The following is a 26,364-nucleotide window of genomic DNA, read 5'->3' as shown; positions in this document are numbered from 1 at the left end:
TTGGCGGGAATCCCACTCGTTATGTCCCCCACTCTCTCTCTCTCTCTCTCATTGCCTTGTCTCCTTTCATCATGAAAGACATCTCACCCCCCTTCTAGTAGTAACGGTAGTAATAGTAGTAGTAGTGCCATAATAAAACTATTACTACCACTACTACTGCTACTACTACTAATGATCCTGCTTGTTCTCTTGTTCATAAAAGGACAACAAAGTATTTTTAGTTTAGTGATAATGAACGAATGAATGATTTTTTTTTCTTTTTTATTGTAAAGGTGTACGGAGTACGTATATACACAACAAAAGGTGGTGGAGGGTCTTGCCACACACCTTCAGCAAATACAGTTATATACAGTCACTGGTTATAAATTCGTGGGTATAGCCACACGCCCTTACTTTCTGCTAGTCTAGGAAATTTTCTGGAGATGTTTCATTAAGTATTGCAAGATGCGATTTATTTTCCAGTACGACTATCAGTAGGAGAATCAGGAGAGAGGGGGTGTTTCTTTTCATGCTTCTCCGACTGTGATTATAGTGCTATTATTTTAGTCTATATCGTCCATATAATGGTGAAGGTACAAGTTAACTGTCATCTGCCTTTCTTCCATCATGGATTTATTTTATTATTGTTATTATTTTCTGTATTTCTCTCTCTTCCTACTTACCCATTCCAAGTACAAAAACATCCTCGACCGTGACAGGACTCGAACCTGCAATCTTCGGATCCGAAGTCCGACGCCTTATCCATTAGGCCACACGGTCACATACTATGTGATGAAATACCTATTATCATATTATTATTACCTTAGTTTTATATGTAATTTGTCATTCTTTAATGTAACAAGTTGATTTTTACAAGGAAAAACTGTTAAATGATCTCACCGAAATTTTGAAAATCAATTACTGTACTTTCATTTCTTCAAAATCGACCCGAGTTTTTGCACGGCGTTTTCACATGGATTGGAAAGTTTTGCGAGTCACTGTCGCTGCCAATACACTTTTAAAATTTGGAAGTAATACAGTTTCCATGGAATTTTTGTATATACTAGCTGGTAGAGATCCATGCACGTTAGAATGTCGTTGTGACCTACTTACATGGTAAATTGGACTAAACTGATGATGGTACAAAAAGATACAATGAGCAGTTCCAATGTATATAAAGCTCTTACTTGAGGCACGACAAATACTAAGAAAAAATAATAATGATTTTAAATAACACAAATATAAGGTATCTGACAACTACCCAGACGAGGTATGTACAAATGTGGCATCACTGGAAACCACAACAAACAGTGTGAAGACGGCAACGGGTAGGTGTGCTGGTGATCCTCAGTCCACAAATTCACCAGCCTGTCTATATTCAGGGCTCTTCGTGGTCTATCTTCCATTATGTCGAAGCTGAAGGTCCATGTGGTGTACTGGTAAGATATAGAAGTTCCATATGTAGTATTAGAAGGAGAATATGTAGGCATGTTACCAAAATCCTCACCGTAGCCTATGATTATAAAACTGGGCCTTGCAGTTGCATAACATTGTAGGAAATTCTTTGCCTAATATATGCAGTTCACCCTATTTTACATTTTATTTAGTTTTATTTGCAGTTAGTTGGTGTGTTCTCATTGGTGTGGGGTATTTGGTACCGGGTGTTTATCAACATATGCCTGGACCCATACTTACGTGGGAGGAAGTGTGGTTCGTGATGTGTACCACATCTACTACTAACCTCTGCAACTACAGCTGCTAACTTACTGCTACTACTACTGTTACTACTTCAACAAAATATTTATTTTTATTTTTGTTATTATTATGATGATAACGCATATACAGGTAAATTTTGTATAATGGGTGATATAGGTAAAAAAAAAAAAAAAATCCAGTGTGTCCTGGTATGGCTTCAGGCCTGTCTGCCATGTGAACCCAGTGGACTGCAGGCTACCCCTCTCCTGTAGTCCACCATCCTCCTTTCAGGGGTTTGGGAAGCATTTGAGGGATGATTTGGTTTTATTATGGTATATTGTGCGTTTAGTTTCACTCTACTGTTGTTTGCAGATGATACTGTGTTGTTGAGTGAAGACGAAGGGGAGCTGCAAGGCTTGGTGGATGAGTTTGGGAGAGTGTGTAAGAAACGGAATCTAAAGGTGAATGTAGGGAAGAGTAAAGTGATGGTCTTTGAGAGAGGTGAAGTTAGTGAATGTACAGCGAGGTTGGATGGTGAGGAATTGGAAAATGTGAGTACGTTTAAGTACTTGGGTAGTGTGATGAGTAAGGATGGAGGTTTGGAGGGTGAAGTGCGTGAAAGGGTACAGCAGGGAAGAAAGGTTGCTGGTTCTTTGAAAGCAGTGATAAGAAACAGGGAAGTGAGCATGGAAGTGAAAAAGTTACTACGTGACAGTATTGTGATACCAACTCTAACGTACGGAAGTGAAGCTTGGACGTTGTTGGAAGGACATAGGTCAAGAGTGAGAACAGTGGAAATGAGTTATTTAAGAGGAGCCTGTGGAGTCACATGGAGAGACAGGCTGACGAATGAGGATATAAAGGAGCATTGTGGTGTGGATGTGGATGTGATAGGAAGCGTTATGAGGAACACACTGAGGTGGTTTGGCCATGTGGAGAGGATGGAGGGTGAAAGACTGACGAGGAGAGTGTATGTGAGTGAGGTGGAGGGGGGAAGAGGGAGGGAGAGGCCGAGGATGAGATGGAGGGATGGGGTGGAGAGGTATATGAGAGAGGGGGGTGTGAGTTGGGAGCAGGGCAGTGAAATGACGGGGGACAGGGCGACTTGGAGGCGATTTGTTTGTGGCCACCCCAAACGGGATTGAGGCATCTGGCAATAGATAGATAGATAGTTTCTATAACCAAGTAGTCAAGCCACATCCACCTCCTGTGCCAGCTGGTGCCAGAGAGGGATGCCTTCTTGTGGTGATGCTGATATGAGCAGGCAGGGGAAGTGCTTTGGTATATAAACCTCCCTCAGTTCCCCTCCCTGTTGCCCAAAAGGATGATGGTGGACTGTGAAGAAGGGTAACAGGCCTGCAGTCCACTGGGTTCATGTTCAGATGATGTTAGGGTTGCTGCCAGTTACCACTACTACAGTTACTACTATTACCATTACCATTACTACTACCACTATTACTACTTCAACTACTACCAGTATATACTACTACTACTACAACCACCACTACTACTACTACAACCACCACTACTACTACTACTACAACCACCACTACTACTACTACTACAACCACCACTGCTATGGTACTACTACACTTACCACTACTACTTCTACTACTACTACTATTACCACCACTACTACTACTACTATTACTACCACTGCAGCTCATACCACCACTACCAGTACTAATATACTTTCCATCAGTAAATATAAGAAAATGCACTGATGTTCCATGCTATACAGAATAAATCACTAAGGAGCAGGTGTTAGGGAATCCCCAGGGCCTCAATAATACCAGCCAGAGTTGCACCACATCCTGACAAGCTGTATTGCGTTGAATTTACCCCAGGTTGAGCTATCTTACTTTCACACTTTGAGAGATAGAAGATACATGCTTTCAGATTTCTCTCTCTCTCTCTCTCTCTCTCTCTCTCTCTCTCTCAATTTAGGAATGTAAAAATGGAAAATGAGAGACTGACTAGGAGAGTATGTTAGAGAGAGGGGGAAAGCAGAGATGGGATGGAGAGTTGGGGTGAAGTGGAATGTGAGAGAAAGTGTGTGTGGCCAGCCTGGGATGATTTTGTGGTGTGGTTAGGAAGGGTAGTAACACCTCTTCCTTACCACTTTATTCTGCTTCTGCTCCCTTACTGTATTCTTGTGTGCTATTCATGTAGTTTGTATCAGTATTAAAAAGACCAAAAAAAAAAAGGAGATAGTAATGGGTAGTAAAATAAATCACTAAATGAGAGGTGCTAAGAAGCCTCCTTGCCTGATGAGAATACAGTCCTTGGAGGGAGGGCAGCCTGATGTTGGTTGTTGTTATTAATTTCAGTGGTTATTGCATTATTTACAGTGGTTATTGTTATTTATTTACAGTGGTGCCACAGGCCTTTGAGAGAGGGAAGGCAGATGTTGGTTATTGTGCTATTTATTGCAGGAGTTATTGCATTATTTACAGTGGTTATTGAATTATTTACAGGGGTTACTGTGTTATTTGTTTACAGTGGTCATTGCATTATGATATTTATTTACAGGGGTTATTGCATTATTTACGGTGGTCATTGCATTATTTACCGTGGTCTTTGCGTTATTTATTTACAGTGGTTATTGCATTGTTTATGGTGGTCATTGCGTTATTTATTTACAGTGGTGCCTGAGGTTACGCCCCCAAGTTCCGCAAGCTGGCGGAACAGCTGGAGGCAGAGTTCCCCGGCAAGCTGGATGTTGTGAGTACTCTTGTTGTTGTTGTTATTTGCCTGTTGTTTACCAGTTATTGTTTACCTGTTGTTTACCTGTTATTATTTGTTGCTATTTATCTATTATTGTTTACCTGTTGCTGTTTATGTTTTTGTTGTCTGTTATTGTTTTTTACTTGTTATTTACCTGTTATTGTTTATGTGTTTACTTGTTATTGTTGTTTGTCTGTTTATATTGGCTCTAGGGTAGTGTTTACATGTGTGTTTATTCTGGTGGGTGTCAGGGACAGATGCCTTCATGTGGTGGCACTGATACAACAGGGTCTTGTCACTGCCGGGTTATATAAACATTGCTGCCTCTCGGCTCCCATGAAAGTATGATGTGTGATTGTAGGAGGTCGTTTTTAGCCTGCAGTCCACTTTTCTTTTTATTTTAATTTTCAATGCAAAGAAGAAGGAACCAAAGGCCAGGAGCACACAAACCATTCCTTCCAAGAAAAAACAAAAAAAACAAAAGAGCCAAATTTAAGATCCACCCATGTTTGGATGAGTTTAGGGTTGTGATGACTACTATCTCCCAGTGTCTTGTATTGCCTGTAGATCTCCCAGTGTCTTGTATTGCCTGTGTTATTGTATTGTGCTTATCACATTTTCTCACTATCTTTACCTGTCAAATGTCCATCCTGGTGTCTGTGGTGTTAGTGATGTTGACATTGCTGATGATGATAATGATGATGATGTTGATGTAGGCGGACACATACGAGCAAATTGCAGCCTTTATAAATGATACGATATTGTGGCTGGTGACCAAGCTCGTACCCACAGTCCCAGGGGCCTTGGTAGCCATTTGTATTCTTCATTTTTGTGTTTCAGTCCGGCGAGGGGACACCAAACGTAACCGGCTACTTTGAGGTGACGGTGGGCGACAAACTGGTCCACTCCAAGAAGGTGAGCTGCGGTTTTTAATGCCCCCTCCATGCGGGTGACATCCTCAGTTATTTTTTAACATCCTCTGACATCTTCGGTAATTTGTAACATCCTCTGACATCCTCGGTAATTTGTAACATCCTCTGACATCCTTGGTAATTTGTAACATCCTCTGACATCCTCGGTAATTTGTAACATCTCTGACATCCTCGGTAATTTGTAACATCTCTGACATCCTCGGTAATTTGTAACATCTCTGACATCCTCGGTAATTTGTAACATCTCTGACATCCTCGGTAATTTGTAACATCTCTGACATCCTTGGTAATTTGTAACATCTCTGACATCCTCGGTAATTTGTAATGTCCTCTGACATCCTCAGGAATTTGTAACATCCTCTCTGGGTGACATCAAAGTAATTTTTAACGTCCTTTCCATCTGGGTGACATCAAAGTAATTTTTAACGTCCTCTCCATCTGAGTGACATCAAAGTAATTTTTAACATCTTCTGCATCTGGGTGACATCCTCGCTACTTTGTAACATCCTCTGACATTCTCGGTAATTTGTAACATTCTCAGACATCCTCAGTAAGTTTTAAGATCCTCTCCATCCAGATTACATCCTTGGTAGTTTAATCTTGCTGGTACTAGATGACTTATTATTTATTTATTTATTTATTTATTTAATGCAAGAAAGGAGGAACCAAAGGCCAGGAGCCCGCAAGATGGTTCCCTCCAAGAAAAAATAAAGGCCTCTAACACTGAAGAGGTTTGTTAATGATATATCTAGCCCCTTAGTGAAATATGTAGCCCCTTAGTGATATATCTAGCCCCTTAATGATATATCTAGCCCCTTAATGATATATCTAGCCCCTTAATGATATATCTAGCCCCTTAGTGATATATCTAGCCCCTTAGTGAAATATCTAGCCCCTTAGTGAAATATCTAGCCCCTTAATGATATATCTAGCCCCTTAATGATATATCTAGCCCCTTAATGATATATCTAGCCCCTTAGTGATATATCTAGCCCCTTAGTGATATATCTAGCCCCTTAGTGATATATCTAGCCCCTTAGTGATATATCTAGCCCCTTAGTGATATATCTAGCCCCTTAGTGATATATCTAGCCCCTTAGTGATATATCTAGCCCCTTAATGATATATCTAGCCCTTTAGTGATATATCTAGCCCCTTAATGATATATCTAGCCCCTCCAACTCAAAATGTCCATCTATCTATCTATCTATTGCCAGACGCCTCAATCCCGTTTGGGGTGGCCACAAACAAATCGCCTCCATGTCGTCCTGTGCCCCGCCATTTCACTGCCCTGCTCCCAACTCACACCCCCCTCTCTCATATACCTCTCCACCCCATCCCTCCATCTCATCCTCGGCCTCCCCCTCCCTCTTCCCCCCTCCACCTCACTCACATACACTCTCTTCGTCAGTCTTTCACCCTCCATCCTCTCCACATGGCCAAACCACCTCAGTGTGTTCCTCATAACGCTTCCTATCACATCAACATCCACACCACAATGCTCCTCTATATCCTCGTTCGTCAGCCTGTCTCTCCATGTGACTCCACAGGCTCCTCTTAAATAACTCATTTCCACTGCTCTCACTCTTGATTTGTGTCCTTCCAACAACGTCCAAGCTTCACTTCCGTACGTTAGAGTTGGTATTACAATACTGTCATGTAGTAACTTTTTCACTTCCATGCTCACTTCCCTGTTTCTTATCACTGCTTTCAAAGAACCAGCAACCTTTCTTCCAAGACCAAATAAAAATCATCAGGAAAAGCCAAGAATATAATTTTAAATCTCTTCCCCGGGCTTAGAGTTTACGTCATATCTATCCCTTCTTATACAAAAAGTCTCCCCACCCCTTCCGCCTCGCGTACACTCTCCTAGTCAGTCTCTCATTCTTCATACTCACATACACTCCCAGTCTCATTCTTCACACACACACACTTCTAGTCAGTCTCACATTCTCCATACTCATACATTCCTAGTCAGTCTTATTTTCCACACACACACACACACACACACACACACACACACACACACAGTCTCATTTTCCACACTTATTCACACTCTCATAGTCTGATTCTCTCCTAGTCAGTCTCTCATTCTCCACACGTACATACACTCTCCTAGTCCACCTCTTTCTTAATGCTCACATACTGTACACTCTCCTGGTCAGTCTCTCATTGTCCACTCACATACTGTACACTCTCCTAGTCAGTCTCTCATTGTCCACACACTCATACTGTACACTCTCCTACTCAGTCTCTCATTCTCCACACTCACATACTGTACACTCTCCTAGTCAGTCTCTCATTGTCCACTCACATACTGTACACTCCTAGACGGTCTCTCATTCTTCACATGTACTGAATACTCTCCCAGTCAGTCTCTCATTCTCCACACTCATACTATACACTCCTAGTTAGTCCCTCATTTGTCACGTACTGTACACTCTCCTAGTCAGTCTCTCATTGTCCACACACATACTAAACACTCTCATTGTCCACACACATACTGTACACTCTCCTAGTCAGTCTCTCATTCTCCACACCCACAATCGCTTTGCCCACAGAATGGCGATGGTTACGTTGACACAGAGAAGAAGTACATCAAGATAGCCGACGCCATATCCGATGCCTTGGGTGACTAGCACGACCAGCGGCAATACCACCATGGCAACGCGATGACGATGGTATGTGTGTGTGTTTGAGAGAAAAAGAGAAAGAGAGGCAGGAAATGGGGAAAGAGTGATAGAGAGGGTGGGATGGGAATGGAGAGAGAGGGGGGGGGGACAGGAAATGGAGAGAGAGAGAGAAAGAGGGGGACAGGAAATAGGGAGAGAGAGAGAGAGATGGGGACAGGAAATGGGGAAAGAGTGAGAGAGAGAGGGTGGGGTGGGATGGGAATAGAGAGAGTGGGGGGGACAGGAAATGGAGAGAGCAGGGGGGTGGCAGAAAATGGAGAGAGAGGGGGGTGGAGCAAAAAGGGGCTAGGGATCTTTGTCAGGTACAAGTAAATGCATTGTAACTGATAAGCATTGCCTGTGTTATCCTTAGAGAGAGAGGGAGTATGCAACATTCTCTCTCACTAACAGTCTCCCCCTCCCCCACAGACCTAAGATGACGGCAAGGGGGCAGTGGTGGCGTCCACTGTCGATATGAAGCTGTTGGTTGAAAGGCCGACTAGGACAGGCCAGCGGCAGAAAGTGACGTGCACTGTTGGCCGCCTCAACTGCCCTCCTCTCACCATCATGGTCATAACGTGGGCGCCGCACCATGGTTGATCAGGATGGACCTTCGTGGATTGTGATTTTCATGCTCTCCAATATTACACATTCACTATTTATACATTTGTTACTGATTACTTGTTTCTCTCTCTCTCTCCCTCTCTCTCCAATTTTACATATTCACTATTTATACATTTGTTACTGATTACTTACTATCCCTTATTTGCTCTTCAGTTTTACACATTTCTTACTCTTTATACATTTGTGACTGATTACTTATTTCTTATACCTTATTTGTACCTGTATTCTCTCTCTCTCTCTCAATTCTACCTTTAATGTATTCTCTATTTTACACCTTATCCTCCATTACATATTTACCAGCATTAACGTTAAGTCATTACAAACACACCAGTCATGACTTAATTACGTAATATTTTTGTTCAGGAATTTTAAAGCTTTAAGTCAGAAAATAGATAAACAGATAGATAATAAGAAAAAACAATTCAGTCAGTAATTTTTCAAAGCTACCTCTATTGTGTTGCTGTTTTTAGGTATCAAGGAGCTAAAAAAGAAAAATGATGACTAAAAGGAAGTTAGATTGAGGTGAGTAACTGCTTTGTGTTTTAGAATATTTGTGACTCGGATGTGTTTTCGGTTGTGTAAAAAATGCAGATGTTTGGGGGATCATTGGTGTGAGGAAAGTTATACAGTATTATGATTTCTTATGGTTTTTGAATTGCCATAGCTTTAAATTGAGGTACATATGGTTGTGAAGTATCCAGTTTTGCTCTGTTTAGTAAATTGCATGTTTTTAAGGCATATAATCCAGTCATGTACATATTTTATTCGTGCTATCTTCCTATGAGTTTATTCAGTTTATGGGAGACTGTTCATGCTGGAGGGGTTAGACAAAGCCTTCATTAACCCCTTCAATACATGACTTCTCCCAAACCTGAAAAAATTGTCTGGAGGCAGCATGAATAAGGATAATATAAGAAGGTGTTAATATCAGTGCCTACCAACTTAATATTATGTCACCTGAGTCTGTTTAAAGGTTGTGTTAGAGCGATCTCAGTGAAACTCTCGTATTTGATTTTTGAGTGGTAAAGGAATCTCAGTGAAACTCGTCTTTTATTTTTGAATGTCATTTTTTTTTCACTAGTTTCCATTTGTATTAATTTGAACTCCTGCTCTTGTTACTATGCAACACAAGTTTTTGGAAGTAAAGCATATTCATAAAGATGTTTCTTGCTGTCCCACCACTATGGCTGTTTAACCAGATATTTTTTATTTAGTTTTGTTTATAAAGGTTCCAACCTGCTTTCATGCATCGGTCTTGGTCACCTAATGGCGGCTCTCCACGCTGCACAATCTCTGGCAGCCTCCCTATTCGATCCCTTACCCCTGAGGGCACACTCTGACACTATTTTTAAGGGTTGGCAAGGTAATCTCAGGCCGTTACACTCTTGACAGGGCAAAAAAATATTAGATGAGTGGATGGATGAATGGAAGGGTAGGCTAATGTCACTTTTGCTTTTTATGTCGGGATTGAGAAGCCTAGCCCTTCACCCTATTATCCTGATGGGGAAATAAAGGACTAGACAATGATTGGCAAGGTATGTGAAAGAGTAACAAATAAGGTATGGAGTAAATGTATGCAGGATGGATGGATGAAGTGTATGGGAAAGATTTGGCCCCTCTTAAACTGTGTAGTTAATAATATCTATCAGACAGGGTTATGTGATGTGCATCTAAGAAATTATTTGATGATGGTTATGCTTGTGAGGGGAGGCAGGATTCCAGAGGCTTGAATAAGCGTGACAGCCTATTTCATATGGCATACTGGTTGATAATTCCACTTTTACTGCTTTGTCTCTGGATCCTATTTCTCCTCATCTGTAAGGTGGGAATTGGGGTCAGGATGATGATATAAAGGATATAAGGATGAATAAATAAAATATGTAAACTATCAGAATACCTGGTGAGCAATGACCAGGGTGGTTTTATGAGGGGTGAGGGATGTGTGGATCAAATATTTGGGGTGAGGCAGTTAGTGGAGACAACAGTGAGAAGGTAAGGTAAGGTGTTTATGGCTTTTGTGAATCTAAAAAAATAAAATAATGGATTAGATGATTCTGAAGATGAGATTATGTAATGACAATGTAAGGAGGCACGGAACAGAAATCATCATACTAACCCAATTTCCATTTATCTGTGCTCAGAATTTGTGCATACAGGACACTGCTGTAACTTGAGTGGGCAGTGGGGAAATTTACTGTACTTCCAAGTTACTTAAAATTCTACAGATTCTACTTCTGATTTGCCTTTAAATCTGTAATCTATACTCTGTGCCATTCAACTTGTCTGTAGTCACACCTTCTAACAGTTGTCTCTAATTGCTTAGGGTAATTTTCACCCTACTGATAAACTTTGTCACACAGTATATATTCACATTTAAACAGGCATTTCATGCTTACCTTCTGCAAGTCTTAGATGGTGCCTGAGAGGGTGCATCTCTGTCACAAGTTGGCTGAAGTGAAGTATGGTAACTACTGCCAAACCTGGGATTTATATTACTGTATAGTGCAATGCAGGATGGTTAAACATTAGTAATATCAAACCTTTATTCATAGTAGGTGTATATACATAGTAAATATATAGCACTGTATTGTGTACTAACCTTCACACAGTGACAAGTTATTCCCTATGCTGGATAAAATAGTCTAGTGTAGTGGCACAGCTTAAATTTTTAGAATGGCGTGGCCAAGGGGTGGCCATGTTTACTTATGGGGGGATTAAAGAAAACCCTCAGGAAGGACCTGAGGCATTACCTTGGAAACTTGGGGTGGCCAGGCATACACCTGGCCACCTCTGGCTATGCCACTGGTCTGGTGGTGGCAACAATTAAGGTTATCATCACTTTATTATGATCAATTCCTGATGAATTTAATGAACTGCTTTTCTAACCCCTTCTTGCTACCACACATACAGCTCTTTGAATGACGGGGATAGAAATCTGGCCCAACAACCCTAACAGTGTACAATATATAGTTGGGATTCATTACTATTTTATTCAATTCAGGGTGGACTTCTCAGACTGAAGAGGCTAAGGTAACTTAATTTCTCTAAAGATAGGGGCCATTCCCTAAATTAAGTAAAATGATCTGAATGCAGCAGCAACAAAATGCTTAGGATATTTGGCCTCACCAAAGGATTAATGACAGACAGTGTTTAGCTCCTGGACAAAGACAGGCAACTCCTAAGATATATACAGTAATACTGAAGGGAGCCAGAATTAAGCAATTAATTACCTCTTCAATGCACTGAGCCTGGGGAAGTCATTTTCATCCCATTCTTGTCATCTTCTGACAGCTTTATTCAGTTTTGGGTAAACTTTTAAACTCAACAGGTTAAATATGGCTACAGCCTTGATAAACCCCTTCACTACACAAGGCCTCTCCAAAACTGAATAAAATGACCTGGTAACGGCAAGAATAAACTAAAAACGACATCACCTGGTTTTAAGGGGTTGAGATTCAGCACCAGGACCCAGTGGCAGGTTTCGCTCTTCAACTGACTCGTGGGGCTGGTTATTCCCACTGGGTAAAGAAGGCTCCTTAGCATCACTTCCTTAACTGTTTATTTTCCTAACTAATCGTTTATAATTCTCTTTTTTTTTACCTCTTATATCTTTTTAATAGCAACACAGACTGCATAAATAAACACAAAAGAATATACTAATGGAGCAGAATCAGAATAAATCAGTAAAGAAGAGGTGTTAGTATGCTTCCAAACCACACCAGAATACCAGCCTGGGTCACTCTCCCTGGCTCAATACGTACCCTATCACCTCTTCCTTGCCAGTTTATTTCTCCATACAGCACATTATTCCTGTATTTTATGTGTCCAACCTGCCTATATCATGGCATACAGTACAAGAGAATAAAGGAATGTGTAATGGCAGGCTGCAAGGACATCTCCCCAGCTCAGCAGTATATGGCCCTTTAAGACTGGAATGTTTGCAGTAAGTTCTAATCCTATGCTCCACACTCTCTTCTAATAAGCAAAAACAACAGTAATTCCTCACTCAACACACTCTTCATGCTAACACAATATTCATGATAAAATTTGCATCATATTTTGTTACAGTAATTACAGAAAAGTGGAGGGATATGGCTGCAACACTCACAAGCATTACATTTTTCTAACAAGTTTTTGCCCCTGTGGATGTGCCTAAAAATTTCCTTCAGCCTAATACCATATGATTTTGTCCAACTGTGGTATATGTGAGAGGGGGGTGTGAGTTGGGGGGAGGGGAGCATGATGGCAGAGGGGAGGGATGAGTTGGGGGAGTATAATGACAGAGAGAAGGGTGGGGGTGAGAGTTGGGGAAGGGCAGCATAATGGCAGAGAGAGGGGGGGGGTGAGAGTTGGGGAGAGGGTATAGCATCATGGTAGTGACAGGAGGGGCGTGAGTTGGGAGAAGGGCAGCATAAGAGAGAGAGGGAGGGGGGTGAGTTGGGGAAAAGGTACAACATAATGGCAGTTAGGGGGGGGTGAGTTGGGGGGGGCCACATAACAGCAGAGAGAGGGGGGTGTGAGTTGGGGGAAGGGGAGCATAGTGGCAGGGGACAGAGTGATGTGGAGGTGATTTGTCTGTGGCCACCCCTTATGGGATTAAGGCGTCTGGCCATAAATAGATAGATAGTGAGATCCTGGTACTGAGAGTGTTGGGTGAGGAAGTACTCTGTAATATACTGTACAGCTACATAATATTTACTCTGATATACAATACAGTATAATGAGAATATATTCCTATACAAAGCCATTTTATAATACAATACACTATACATTGGCCACTTGTACTACCTAAAGTCCCATCACCTCTACAGTTCTTCTCTCCAAGGACTTTGAAAAATAGTTTGGTGAATCCACGGCAACTGACACTGACCCATACTACTATTACTACTACTACGACTACTACTACTACTATTATTACTATTACTGCTAGTACTTACAGGAATATTAATAATAAAAATAATACTGTAATAATAGTAATAATAATAATAACTTTATTTTGCCCTGGTGGAACATCTGCACATACAGCAAGGTTAAACTCATGGTAGCAACACAGAATGCAAAATATTTACAAACAGCACAGCAGAACAAAAACACAAGAAAAACACCAAAATGAAGAAAAAACAGAGAGGTCATCCACATCAGTTACCGCAGATTTACCACACTGATATTTAAAGAGGGATGGAGTGGAGAGGTATATGAGAGAGGGGGGGGTGTGCAGTGAAATGGCAAGGGACTGGGCGACATGGAGGTGATTTGTTTGTGGCCACCCCTTACAGAATTAAGGCGTCTGGCTATAGATAGATAGACTGATGGACAGATAGAGATAGACAGACAGATAGACAGATATTTGAAATCCACAATCAGAGGTGACAGGACTCTTGGGCCAGTACTCTTGATGGTTAAGGAAGTTCCCTAACTCCTCTTCCTAAGCAATTTATTTTTGGATACTGCTTGTTAATATCCTTTTGTACATTAACTGAGTGCATGGGGGAGTGAGCTGGGGGGAGGGCAGCATAATGGCAGGGGACAGCAACATGGAGGCAATTTGTTTGTGGCCTCCCCTTAGGGGATTGAGGCATCTGGCTATAGATAGACACAGACAGACAGACACTGTTTATGCAGAATATGGTGATGTTTGAAGGATTTATATAACACATTAGGACAGCAAGGTGCAATAAGCAAAACAAATCATATAGGAAAAGGAGTTAGGGAGCTTCCTCAACCGATGCCAATAACAAGCAGAGATATACAAGTTGTTCACTGCTGCACTCACACCCACACCAGCATACTGAGCCATCCACTGCTGCACTCACACCCACACCAGCATACTAACCCATTCACTGCCACACCCACACCCACACCAGCATACTGAGCCATCCACGGCCACATCCACACCCACACCAGCATACTGAGCCATCCACGGCCACATCCACACCCACACCAGCACACTGAGCCATCCCCACAACACAAAAGACACCAGCAGAAGAGTTCCCAGTGAGGCGCAATATATGTAACACTGTCTCTCTCTCCTCTGGACCCCCAAGGCATTATACACTACTGGGTTATGCAGTACAGTACAGTGAACAGTATTAGTGTATAATGGAAAGGGTCACTGTAGGTAAGAGTAGCAAAATAAATACAGTAGTAGCAGTAGCAGTAGTAGTAGTAGAGGTAGTAGTAGTAGTAGTAGGAGTAGGAGTAGTAGTAGTTAATCTTCACATTACAACTCCAAATGGTGAACTGTATCAGGAAGGTTAGTTTTGATCTTCACTATTCGCCAATGGATGGAGGTGATTTATTAAAATATATATAAGCAGTAGTAGTAGTAGTAGTAATAATAATAATAATAATAATAACAATCCATGTAATCTACAACTACAAGAACAGTGCCAAGAATATAATAATCTGGAAGAATATTTACAGTACAAATCATCATCATCATCATCATCATAATACAAATTTCCCTGATTTTAAAGGGGTGGATTGGATAAAATAATAATAATAATAATAATAACAAAAATAATAATAATAATAATAACTAATAATAATAAAAATAAAAATAATAATAATAATAATAATAATAATAATAATAATAATGAGCAAACACATAACTATACCTACCAACAGAATCATACATTTTATTCACCGGTTATGCAAACTCTCAACATTCTCAGCTCCATTCCACAAGCCACGGCATACACTCAACATTCATTCATATTTCTTCACTCACTCATTCACTTTCAAAATGTTTAGGTCTATTCCAAAAGAGGCATCATCATTCCTTCATCATTTTCCAGCCTTCACATGCAAAATATCCTCATCCTCATCACCATCATCATTATAATCACCATAATCATCATCAGTCATCATAATCACCATAATCATCATCAGTCATCATCATCACAATCACCATAATCATCCTCATCACCACCACCACTATCATCATCACCATCAATCACCATCCTCATCATTATCATCACCATCATCATCATCACTATCATCATCAAACCTCCTTTCCCACGCCATTTTCAATCAAGACACCCAGAAAAAAATAAAATAAAATGAGATGAGCCACACTCCCACCAATCAAGCCCCTGGAATCCTGCCTGAAAAACCCTCAGCACATTCCACACGCAGCTTTAACACACGAAATCCACCCATGTCCTTGTCCCCCCTACTGCAGTGCATCCAGTTCGTGTAGCAGCATTCGTCCCTTCTCCCCCAGCAGGTGGCAGTAGTGGCTAACGGCCGGACGATTACCCAGACTGAACAGATGAAGAACGTATTTCCTGTGGACAAAATGAACACTATATTCTTGTTCTTATTTCTCTCTCCCTCCCTCCCCCTCTCTCTCTCTCTCTCTCTTTCATTCCCTCTCTATCAATCACTCAATCACAGCTGGACAATTACCCAGGCTGAACAGATGAAGCACGCATTTCTTGTGGACGAAACGAACATTTTATATTCTTGGCGTTCTTATTTCTCTCTCGCTCTCCCTCCCCCCTCTCCCTATCTCTCATTATTTAGTTCTTGTTGTTCTCATCTCTCCCTTTCTCTATTTACATTCTTTTTATCCTCATTTATCTCTCTCGCTCTCTCTCTCTCTTTTTACAATGTTGTCCTCCCTGCCTCCCTCCTTTCCTCCCTCTCCCTCCCTCTCTCTCTTTTTACATTCACTTCATCATTTCTCTCTCTCTCTCTTTTTACACTGTTGTCCTCCCTGCCTCCCTCCTTCCCTCTCCCTCTCTCATCTGTATCTATCCTTTACTGTCCCATCAGCAGTGTCAGGACCTGGGGAAAGGCTATAGTTCTTTCACTTTAACTTGGCCCAAATTTTCATCCTTTTGCAGATTATTACACATAGCTCAGTGGCAGAAAAGGCAGTGCTGTGGCTCGACATCCCTGCCACAGCACTTCTTTGTGACTAGCATCATGTTCAAGCATTAATCTACTGCTACAACTCAGCAATGAAGATTGACAGATGACAATTTTAGGCCAAGTTTGAGTGAAAAGGGTATACATACATATATAAAACACAGATGACTAGTTGCTTGTCCCTAGGTGACATGATGAGAGGATGAAGAGTAAGAAACTGACAAGGAGAGTGTATGTGAGTGAGGTGGAGGGGAGGAGAGGGAGGGGGAGGCCAAGGAAGAGAAGGATAGATGGAGTGGAGAGGTATATAAGTGAGGGGGTGTCAGCTGGGAGCACGGCAATGAAATGGCGGCGGACAGGGCGACGTGGAGGCAATCTGTTTGTGGCCACCCCGTACGGGATTAAGGTGTCTGGCAATAGATAGATAGATAGATAGACCTTAACCCACTACACCACCAGGCACCCACACACCACTGACCTGTGTATATTCTCCACCAGGGCGGCCAGCGACGGTGCAGAGGAGAGGAGCGGAGACACACGCTGGGAGGACGGAGGGAAGGAGGAGGCAGGTGGAGGAGGCGCTGTTTGTTCCTCCAATTCAGGCTTGTGGGGTGTCTGGGAGTCTGTGTGCTGCGCCCTAGAGTCTCGATCCTCCTGTGAGCCTGGGGAGTCTGTCTGTTCCGATGTCTGTGAGTGCATGTGTGAGGCCTGAGTGTGTGTGTGTGTAAGGTCCTGTGTGTGTGTGAGGTCTTGCTGCGTGTGTGTATGTGTGGGGTCTGACTGGTGTGCGTGTGTGCGTTGTGTGTGCGTGTTGGGTAGAGCACCTGTCTCCTGTGCGGCGGCCAGGAGTAACGCAGCCCTCTGGTGGTAGTGCTGCTGTACTAACTGCTCCACCGCCGCACCAAAACTGCCGATGGAGAGTAAGACGCACACACCCTGGTCCTGTGGTGGGGTGTGGGGGTGTAGGTGTAGGCAAGATAGGTTGTTATAGCATCATCACTATCATCATCATCATCATCATCATCACCATCACCACCACTATCTTTAACCCCTTAACCGTGGGGCGTCACTTTCGTGACGCTTGGGAGCAAGGGATCATACCGCGGGGCGTCACTTTTGTGATTCTGTGTTATTTTGAATTCACCCGGGCTTTCAAGTGGTGGCTTGTATCATCTATCAGTACTGCCAATGTCCAACACTAGTCAGCACTCCTAATCTCATCTGTACTCCCATCCATTGTTGATAATTTAGCCATTTCTCCCCGTTCTTGACTCCCCTCCCTACCCCCCCTCCATTACCCTATCCTCTCGCCTGCCCAGCCGTGCTGCGCTAAGTAAATCTTCCCTGGAATTTTTCACTGATTTCATCCATTGAAATAAGCCCTATGCCCTATTCTTATACCAAATAATATATACAAGAAAGAAATAAGGTAAGTGACAGTGCCATACACCTGGAATTGGCTAATTATCACCTGAGAACACCTCACATGCACTCGTTCGCTAATTTTCACTGTTTATTTCCCCTTGAAATATGCCATATAATCTATTTTCGTAATAAATATACACATGAGGAGGGAAGGGAGAAGCCTAAGTGATATTTACATTCACCTGGAACTACCTAATTTATAATGTATTGTCTAGATTTCCTGCCAATCATTTCACTGCTATATATTAGCTGCTGTCAAGAGGCTAACGTTGGCAGTAATGCACTTCCCTAGGTAGGCCACCACCCCGGCCCACCCTTATCAGTTCACTGTCATCTTCCAATGTGAAGGTACGTCTGTTTGCTCCTGCTAACTTCAGGCACTTTTCACCCCCATGCAAAGGGCCCTGTGACCTTTAACCCCTACTAAACCTCGTTTGGAAAGAGGTAAAGGGCTGACAATTGATAAAAGAGTGACTACGATCTTTCTATTAAAACAGTGGAATTGTAAATAATGTGTAAACAGCAGGTGAAAGTAATGAATGTAAATATGCGTGAACAGTGGAAAATAGTTTTATAAGTTACTTCAAGTGACAGTGCATAACACAGTGTAAATAAAATAGAAATGTAAATAACGTAAATAAAATAGAGAACGTAAATAGAAATGTAAATGAGTAGTATTATAAGAATACGAGTATATACCCTAGGAGTAATGAAAGTGCAAGTTTCACTTTAGCATGTCTGAATACAATGAGTTATGAGAGTGACGGTGAAAGTGACATTCACTCTCAGTGCTAGTATACAGGACGAGAAAGTGAATGCTACGTATTTTACTGAAAGAAATTGAATCCCTACAGTGACAATAAACTAATACTACTGAAGGAAACTTACGGATAAAGACTGCAGATATATATAAGTGTTATGTAATAATAGAAATATAAAGTGTGAGGGGTTTTATGAATAATAAATGACAGAATACCAACAGCGAACTAGCGCAAGTGGGAAGGTCATACGCGCTTGTAATTTTCATTGCTTTCACAGTGGTTTTTATTTGGAGTATGGATCCCAAACTACTTGATAATCATAGAGTAGTGTTTATAGTGTTAATATCTGGCTGTGGTAATCATATTATGGGTTGTTGGAAGTGTAAAGTGGAGACTTCCTTACCCAACTTCAGAGGTCTCCACAAGTCCTACGGTAATCGACGAAGGCTCAACAAACATCCCAGGAGAAAGCTGAAGGTATGTGCCATATGCATATGCAATTTTAATATTCTAGGACTAATAACTGATTTTTGGCAAATATTTTTTGAGAGTCTGTCGGAGCCTGAATAACCCCGCAGGACACGCAAAACATTGGGAAACATGCCCTCGGTGTAAGGGTTAAATATCAACATCACTACTGTCATAATAATCACTGCTATCATCATCATCAGACCTCCACATCTCTCTCTTACTCTCCTATCTAATATTGTAACTCTCTCTCTCTCTCTCTCTCTCTCCTACTACTCCCAACTAATACTGTAACTTTCTCTCTCTCCCTCCTACTACTCCAAACTAATACTGTAAATCTCTCTCTCTCTCTCTCTCCTACTACTCCCAACTAATACTGTAACTCTCTCTCTCTCTCTCTCTCTCTCTCTCTCTCTCCCTCTCACCTTGTTTCCGGTGTTTATGAGGTGGTGTGCCCAGCGTTTGAGGATGTCCGCAGCCTCACTCTGGGCCAGGGCACACTTGGCCAACCACACTGACTGCTGCCACTGCCCGTATGACTGCAGGTACCGGCAGGCATCACTGGCCTTCCCGATCATACACAGCAGCTCCACACCTGACGGGGAAAGAGGAAAGAAACGGAAAGAAACATGAGGAGGGATGGGAAATAAATGTGAGGGAAGGGATATAAATGGAAATAAACATGAGGGGAGGGAAATAAATGGAAATAAACATGAGGAGGGAAGGGAAATAAACGGAAAGCATCACTGGCCTTCCCGATCATGCACAGCAGCTCCACGCCTGACAGGGAAAGAGAAATACACAAAAATAAACATGAGGGAAGGGAAATAAACGTGACGGAAGGGAAATAAATGGAAATAAACAAGAGGGAAGGGAAATAAATGGAAATAAACATGAGGAGGGAAGGGAAATAAATGGAAATAAACAAGAGGGAAGGGAAATAAATGGAAATCAACAAGAGGGAAGGGAAATAAATGGAAATAAACATTAGGGAAGGGAAATAAATGAAAATAAACATTAGGGAAGGGAAATAAATGGAAATAAACATGAGGGAAGGGAAATAAATGGAAATAAACATGAGGGAAGGGAAATAAATGGAAATAAACATGAGGGAAGGGAAATAAATGGAAATAAACATGAGGGAAGGGAAATAAATGGAAATAAACATGAGGGAAGGGAAATAAATGGAAATAAACATGAGGGAAGGGAAATAAATGGAAATAAACAAGAGGAGGGAAGGGAAATAAATGGAAATAAAGGGAAATAAATGGAAATAAACATGAGGGAAGGGAAATAAATGGAAATAAACATGAGGGAAGGGAAATAAATGGAAATAAACATGAGGGAAGGGAAATAAATGGAAATAAACATGAGGGAAGGGAAATAAACGTGACAGAAGGGAAATAAATGAAAATAAACATTAGGGAAGGGAAATAAATGGAAATAAACAAGAGGGAAGGGAATTAAATGAAAATAAACATGAGGGAAGGGAAATAAATGGAAACATGATGGTAAATGGAAAGGTGCTACAAAGTGTTACAGTCTCACCTTCCCAAACATTCCCAGCCGCAATCAGGTTTGTGGCCACCAGTTTAATCGTGGACTGTGCCTGTGGGGAGTGGTGCGTGGCTGCCAGGAGACATGCGCGCAGACAGTCGGTGTAGAAGTGCGTGTTGGTGGCGTCCGCGTCCAGCAGCAGCCTCACCGCACGGTCTCGCTCCCCCGCCATGGCCAGGGATCGCCCCAGAGCTGCCCGCTGGGACCCCTCCAGGTTTTTAGACTCTTGTATGGCCAGGCGCTCTAGCTCGTGGTGCTGGAGGAGGCAGATGGAAATTTAGTGTCATGAGAAATACTTGGAAATAGTTTGGTCTGGTCACATAACAGTGGTTCAAAACGCTGCTCGATCTCTGGCAGCCTCCCTATTCAGTCCCTAATTTAACCTAACCTAACCTAATCTACACTACTGTCCCCTACCCTGCCCTATCCCTAACCCATCCCTACCTTCCCCTCACTCACCTTGTATGTAGCAGCATCACACAGGTTATGGTATGTTGTCTCCAGTGGGTGTGTGGGCAGGTGTGGGTGTGGCGGTGGGTGTGAGGTGGGCGGGTGTGTTTCCTCGCTACACCCGCTCTTCTCCGAGGCCGCGTCTGTAAGGTTGATCAGCTCGACGCTTCCCACACTGCTGCTGCTGCTGCTGCCGTCGTTCTCATCCTGGCCGGAGATATGGTGTTATAGGGGGTTTGTTTTCATTTGGTGGAACTGGGTCAATCAAACATGTTAAACATTGTGTCGTTGTTACATGAACTTCAATGGCCTTTAGTTATGAAGTAGGAATGAGTCTCCTTGGTTGCTATTTAAAGCTATCTAACCTGCTGCTTTTGCCATCACTTACAATGCTTACCATATAAACAACAATACGTGTTCCCTACGTGTCAATAAGTGGGTTGGCGGAGGGTTAGTGTCCCTCCCCATAAAACAACTAACTCAGTGACAAACAGCCACCCCTTACTGAATTATGGCGTCTGGCTAGAGAGAGATAGATAGACAGATAGATAGATCTGAGATGATGTACTGTATTGGTTGTCAAAACTGGGATGTGGGTTGGTGTCCAAGGCTTTAACTGACCCAGGGCCTGTATTCTTGCCAGGCAACGAGGCTTCCTAACACCTCTTCCTAAGCTATTTATTTTTGGATATGTTTGGTTAATATCCTCTGTATGCTATTTATGCAGGGAATGCAGATGTTAGAGGGATTTACAGGATACAGAATGGGACAACAAAGTGTAATGAAAAAAATAAACCACTTTGGAAAGGTGTTAGGATACAGACTAAGACAGTAAAATGTAATAGAAAAAAAATAAACCACTTAGGAAAGGTGTTAAGATACAGACTAGGACAGTGAAATGTAATAAAAAGAATAAACCACTTAGGAGAGGAGTTAGGGAGCTTCTTTACCCAATGTCAACAGGAACCCAGGACACTTAAAGAGGGAGGCAAAGGACTGGCTGTTACTGCTGCCATGGAGAGAGAGAGAGAGAGAGAGAGAGAGACAGACAGACAGACAGACAGAGAGAGAGAGAGAGAGAGAGAGAGAGAGACAGACAGACAGACAGACAGACAGACAGAGACACAGACAGAGAGAGAGAGAGACATACACACACACACACAGAAACAGAGACAGAGACAGACAGACAGACAGATGGAACCCAGCAGACTGCAGGCTGAAGTTTCCCCTTTCTTGCAATCCACCATTCTCCTTTTGGTGGATAGGGAGGGCAGCTTGACATCAGCAATACAAACCCATAATATTCAACATCTTTACACTGTCATACGCTGCTATAGTCCTTTCACCTTCACCTGGTTTAGTTTTGGTCCTTCTGCTGCGATATTACCCAGTGCAGTGGCAGACAAACAATACTGTAAGCTCTGCACCCTTCCCACAGCACTTCTTCATGACTAGCAACATACACTAGTGCTAAGTTACTGCTAAACTCAACAGCCAAGATTACAGTAGTAGTAGTAGTACAGGTAGCAGTAGTAGTAGTAGTACAGGTAGCAGCAGTAGTAGTAGTAGTACAGGTAGCAGTAGTAGTAGTAGCAGTAATTAGTAATAGTAGTAGTAGTAGTAGTAGGAGTAGTTGCAGTAATTAGCAGTAGTAGTAGTAGTAGTAGTAGCAGTAGTGGTAGTAGTTGTAGTAGTAGTATTAGTACTGTGGTAGTAGTAGTGAAGTAACCCTTGTCTGTCTAGCTGAGCAAACCCATCAAACACAGGCAAGCAATCAACCCTGTGGCAGACAGCACCTCGCCCTAGAGAGGTTTGGGGAAGAGGGTGGACATTTGATTCCTGGATGGATGCCACATTTGCACCTCTCCACCCAGTTAACAGGGACACCATATTAGGCTCCATATCATCGTACCCAGTTAGACTAAAGATGTAGAAATTTGGTTCCTGGATGGATGCCACATTTGCACCTCTCCACCCAGTTAACAGGGGCACCATATTAGGCTCCATATCACCCCACCAAGTTAAATTAAAGTGTGTGGAAATTTGGTTCCTGGATGGATGCCACTTTTGCACCTCTCCACCCAGTTAACAGGGGCATCACAGCAGGCCGCACAACACCTCGCCAAGTTAAAATAAAAGGAGTTAAGCGCATAATGGCCAACTGCTGTGTACTGGACTAGCATCTAAGGCTGTAACCACACCTTCTTCTTCTTCTTTGTCATGTGCTGGGGTGGGTGAAGGTCCAAGAGGCAGGTGAGAAAGAGAGGTAAAAAGTCTATACATCATCACCATCATATCACCATCATCATAATCCCCATCATCTTTATTATTATCATCATCATCATTATTATCATCATCATCATCACCATCATCATCATCATCACCATCATCATAATTATTATAATCACCATCACCATCATCATCATCATCATTATTATTATCATCATCATCACCACACTAACCCTAGCAGCCACAGTCATCACCATCACCACTACCTCATCACCCTCACCTTCGCCGCAGTGAGTGGTGGTGCGGCGAGGTAGTGACACGCCACCGTCCAAAAATCCAGTTCGGCCTGATCCCCAAAGAGCCGTGCGGTGACCAGGGCGCGATGGGCTGTGGACCGACACCCCACCAGGAACTCCCGTACGTCCGGACCGGCGCGTTCCAACCACACCTCCACCACTGGGGAGGGGGGAGATGTGTATGTGGTTAGATCAGGTTTGGGTAAGGCTGAGTTAGGCTGGGTTATCTTGAATCTGGGTAGGGTAGAGTAGAGTAGAGTAGAGTAGGGTATGTTAGGTCAGGTTAGGTTAGATTACTGTTAAACCATGGACTGCACAATTACCTTTTTTTATCCCACCCTGTGGTGTGCAAAAAAGGAATTTTTTGTTTTTTTGTTTATTATAAACTTGAAGATAAACATCCAGGGCATCATTTGGTGAAAAAAAAAAATCTCTCTCTCTCTCTCTCTCTCTCTCTCTCCACCTTTGTGTAGGGCCATGCATAAGTTTGCATATGGGGGTTGTGAAAAAAAAAGAAAAAAAAAAAAAAATCAAATTTTGGGGGGGCTTTTTTGTTAATTATAAACTTGAAGATAAACATCCAGGACATCATCTGATGAAAAGAAAAAAATCTCTCTCTCTCCATAGTTGCATAGCGCCATGTTTAAGTTTACACAGGGGTGGAGTAGTTAGTGGTGATGCATGGCCAGAACAGTCTGAGTTGTGGCTGGCAATCCCTGGGTTAAAGGTGGTATACAGACTGATGAAGTTGAATACTGACTAAATGGTAATATACTGACTTAGAGGTAACTGTTAAAGCTAGCATACTGACTGTACAAGATGGCATACTGACTTAAAGATGATATACTGACTTATGGGTGGTATACTGACTGATGAAGTTGCATACTGACTAAATGGTAATATACTGATTTAAAGGTAACTGTTAAAGGTAGTATACTGACTGTAAAAGATGGTATATTGACTTAAAGATGGTATACTGACTTCCAGATGGTATACTGACTGTCAGGGGTGGTATACATACAAAGACGTGTAATATACATACAGTTCAGCTGGTCTGGCGTGAATCCATCCTCGCCAGTGAAGGTGAGGGAGTACTGGGGTCGCCATGGCTGGTGTGTCAACATGGTGCGTAGGTTGAGGGACGCTTCAGATGGTAACAGGTATGGCGACACTATTGGCTCTGTGGAAGAACATAATAATAATAATAATAATGGTAATCCATTTACCTACCTATTGCCAGACGCCATAATCCGGTAAGGGGTGGGGGTTTGTCTCTGAGTTAGTTGTTTTACGGGGAGAGGCACTAACCCTCCACCAACCCACTTGCTGACATATAGGGAACATGTATGGGTTGGTTATATGGTTACCACCCAGCGCTGCAAACGGTTTTCTGGCTTACATGAAAGCATTAGACTTGTCACTCAATGTAAAGCCACCTGACAAGGAAAGAAGAGTAATAAAAAGTGACAGGAAAGATGGGAGAAACAGGAAGAGAGGAGGACAGACACAGAAAAAGAATGATAAAGGTGTAGGAAGAAGTAGGCAGCACTACATCAAGTGAGTGGATGATGGTGAGAAATAGGAAGAGAGGAGGACTGACACAGAAAAAGAATGATAAAGGTGAAGGAAGAAGTAGGCAGCACTACATCAAGTGAGTGGATGATGGTGAGAAATAGGAAGAGAGGAGGACTGACACAGAAAAAGAATGATAAAGGTGAAGGAAGAAGTAGGCAGCACTACATCAAGTGAGTGGATAATGGTGAGAAATAGGAAGAGAGGAGGACTGACACAGAAAAAGAATGATAAAGGTGAAGGAAGAAGTAGGCAGCACTACAATCAGTGAGTGGATGATGGCTGTCACCACCTACCATCTGAGTGAAAAAAAGTGTGTGTGTGTGTGTGTGTGTGTGTGTGTGTGTGTGTGTGTGTGTGTGTGTGCACTACATGTGTATGGTACCCAGACTCCTGAACACCTTACCATGTGCACAGTATGAGGTGAGTGCTGATGCTGACGTGGTGAGGGCCAGGTCCAGCACTCTGATACACCCGTCAGCGGTGGCCAGCACTGGACGATCCGATGCACCCCAGTCCCCATCCATCACCTTCACACAGTCACCCGGGCAACGCAGCTGGCTCACCAACACCACCTGCATGAGTCATGTTGCATTATGTCATTACAACCATCAGTGACTCACCAATGCCATCTGTACAATATTACATCATTACCAACATCAGTGAAACACCAACACCACCTGTACAAGTAATATTACATCATTACCACCATCAATGACTCACCAACACCACCTGTACAAGTAATATTACATCATTACCACCATCTGTGACTCACCAATGCCACCTGTACAAGTAATATTACATCATTACCACCATCACTGACTCACCAACACCACCTGTACAAGTAATATTACATCATTACCACCATCAGTGACTCACCAACACCACCTGTACAAGTAATATTACATCATTACCACCATCAGTGACTCATCAACACCACCTGTACAAGTAATATTACATCATTACCACCATCAGTGACTCATCAACACCACCTGTACAAGTAATATTACATCATTACCACCATCAGTGACTCATCAACACCACCTGTACAAGTAATATTACATCATTACCACCATCAATGACTCATCAACACCACCTTTAT

At 42.4% G+C, this 26,364-nt stretch overlaps 1 protein-coding gene, 1 long non-coding RNA gene and 1 other non-coding gene across 3 annotated transcripts in view; 1 reads left to right on the top strand and 2 right to left on the bottom strand.

The window, feature by feature from the left end:
* Positions 1 to 686: 686 nt before the first annotated feature.
* On the bottom strand, positions 687 to 759 carry TRNAR-UCG (transfer RNA arginine (anticodon UCG)). The gene has a single exon. It is a non-coding gene; the product is annotated as a tRNA-Arg (tRNA).
* A 534-nt stretch (positions 760 to 1,293) lies between these two features.
* On the top strand, positions 1,294 to 9,788 carry LOC145400654 (uncharacterized). The gene is made up of 5 exons (XR_013897477.1): positions 1,294 to 1,418; positions 4,320 to 4,398; positions 5,242 to 5,316; positions 7,895 to 8,014; positions 8,435 to 9,788. It is a non-coding gene; the product is annotated as an uncharacterized LOC145400654 (long non-coding RNA).
* Positions 9,789 to 15,803: 6,015 nt separating this feature from the next.
* Positions 15,804 to 26,364, bottom strand: part of LOC145400731 (WD repeat-containing protein 11-like) — a 30,522-nt gene continuing 19,961 nt past the window's right edge. Inside the window, exons 16-23 of the mRNA XM_080273165.1 lie at positions 25,669 to 25,837; positions 24,733 to 24,870; positions 23,675 to 23,850; positions 21,175 to 21,366; positions 20,707 to 20,971; positions 19,584 to 19,753; positions 16,983 to 17,446; positions 15,804 to 15,918 (exon numbers count right to left, since the gene is read on the bottom strand). Coding sequence (XP_080129291.1) covers positions 15,804 to 15,918; positions 16,983 to 17,446; positions 19,584 to 19,753; positions 20,707 to 20,971; positions 21,175 to 21,366; positions 23,675 to 23,850; positions 24,733 to 24,870; positions 25,669 to 25,837 — 1,689 coding nt within the window. The remainder of the gene's footprint in view (positions 15,919 to 16,982; positions 17,447 to 19,583; positions 19,754 to 20,706; positions 20,972 to 21,174; positions 21,367 to 23,674; positions 23,851 to 24,732; positions 24,871 to 25,668; positions 25,838 to 26,364) is intronic.

This window comes from Coenobita brevimanus, chromosome 53 (genome assembly GCF_032717465.1).
Source record: "Coenobita brevimanus isolate Jiangsu-jjx chromosome 53, ASM3271746v2, whole genome shotgun sequence".
Classification (NCBI taxonomy): Eukaryota; Metazoa; Arthropoda; class Malacostraca; order Decapoda; family Coenobitidae; genus Coenobita; species Coenobita brevimanus.
The sequence above is the reverse complement of the archived record's forward strand: the minus strand, read 5'-3'. Positions and strand labels throughout refer to the sequence as shown.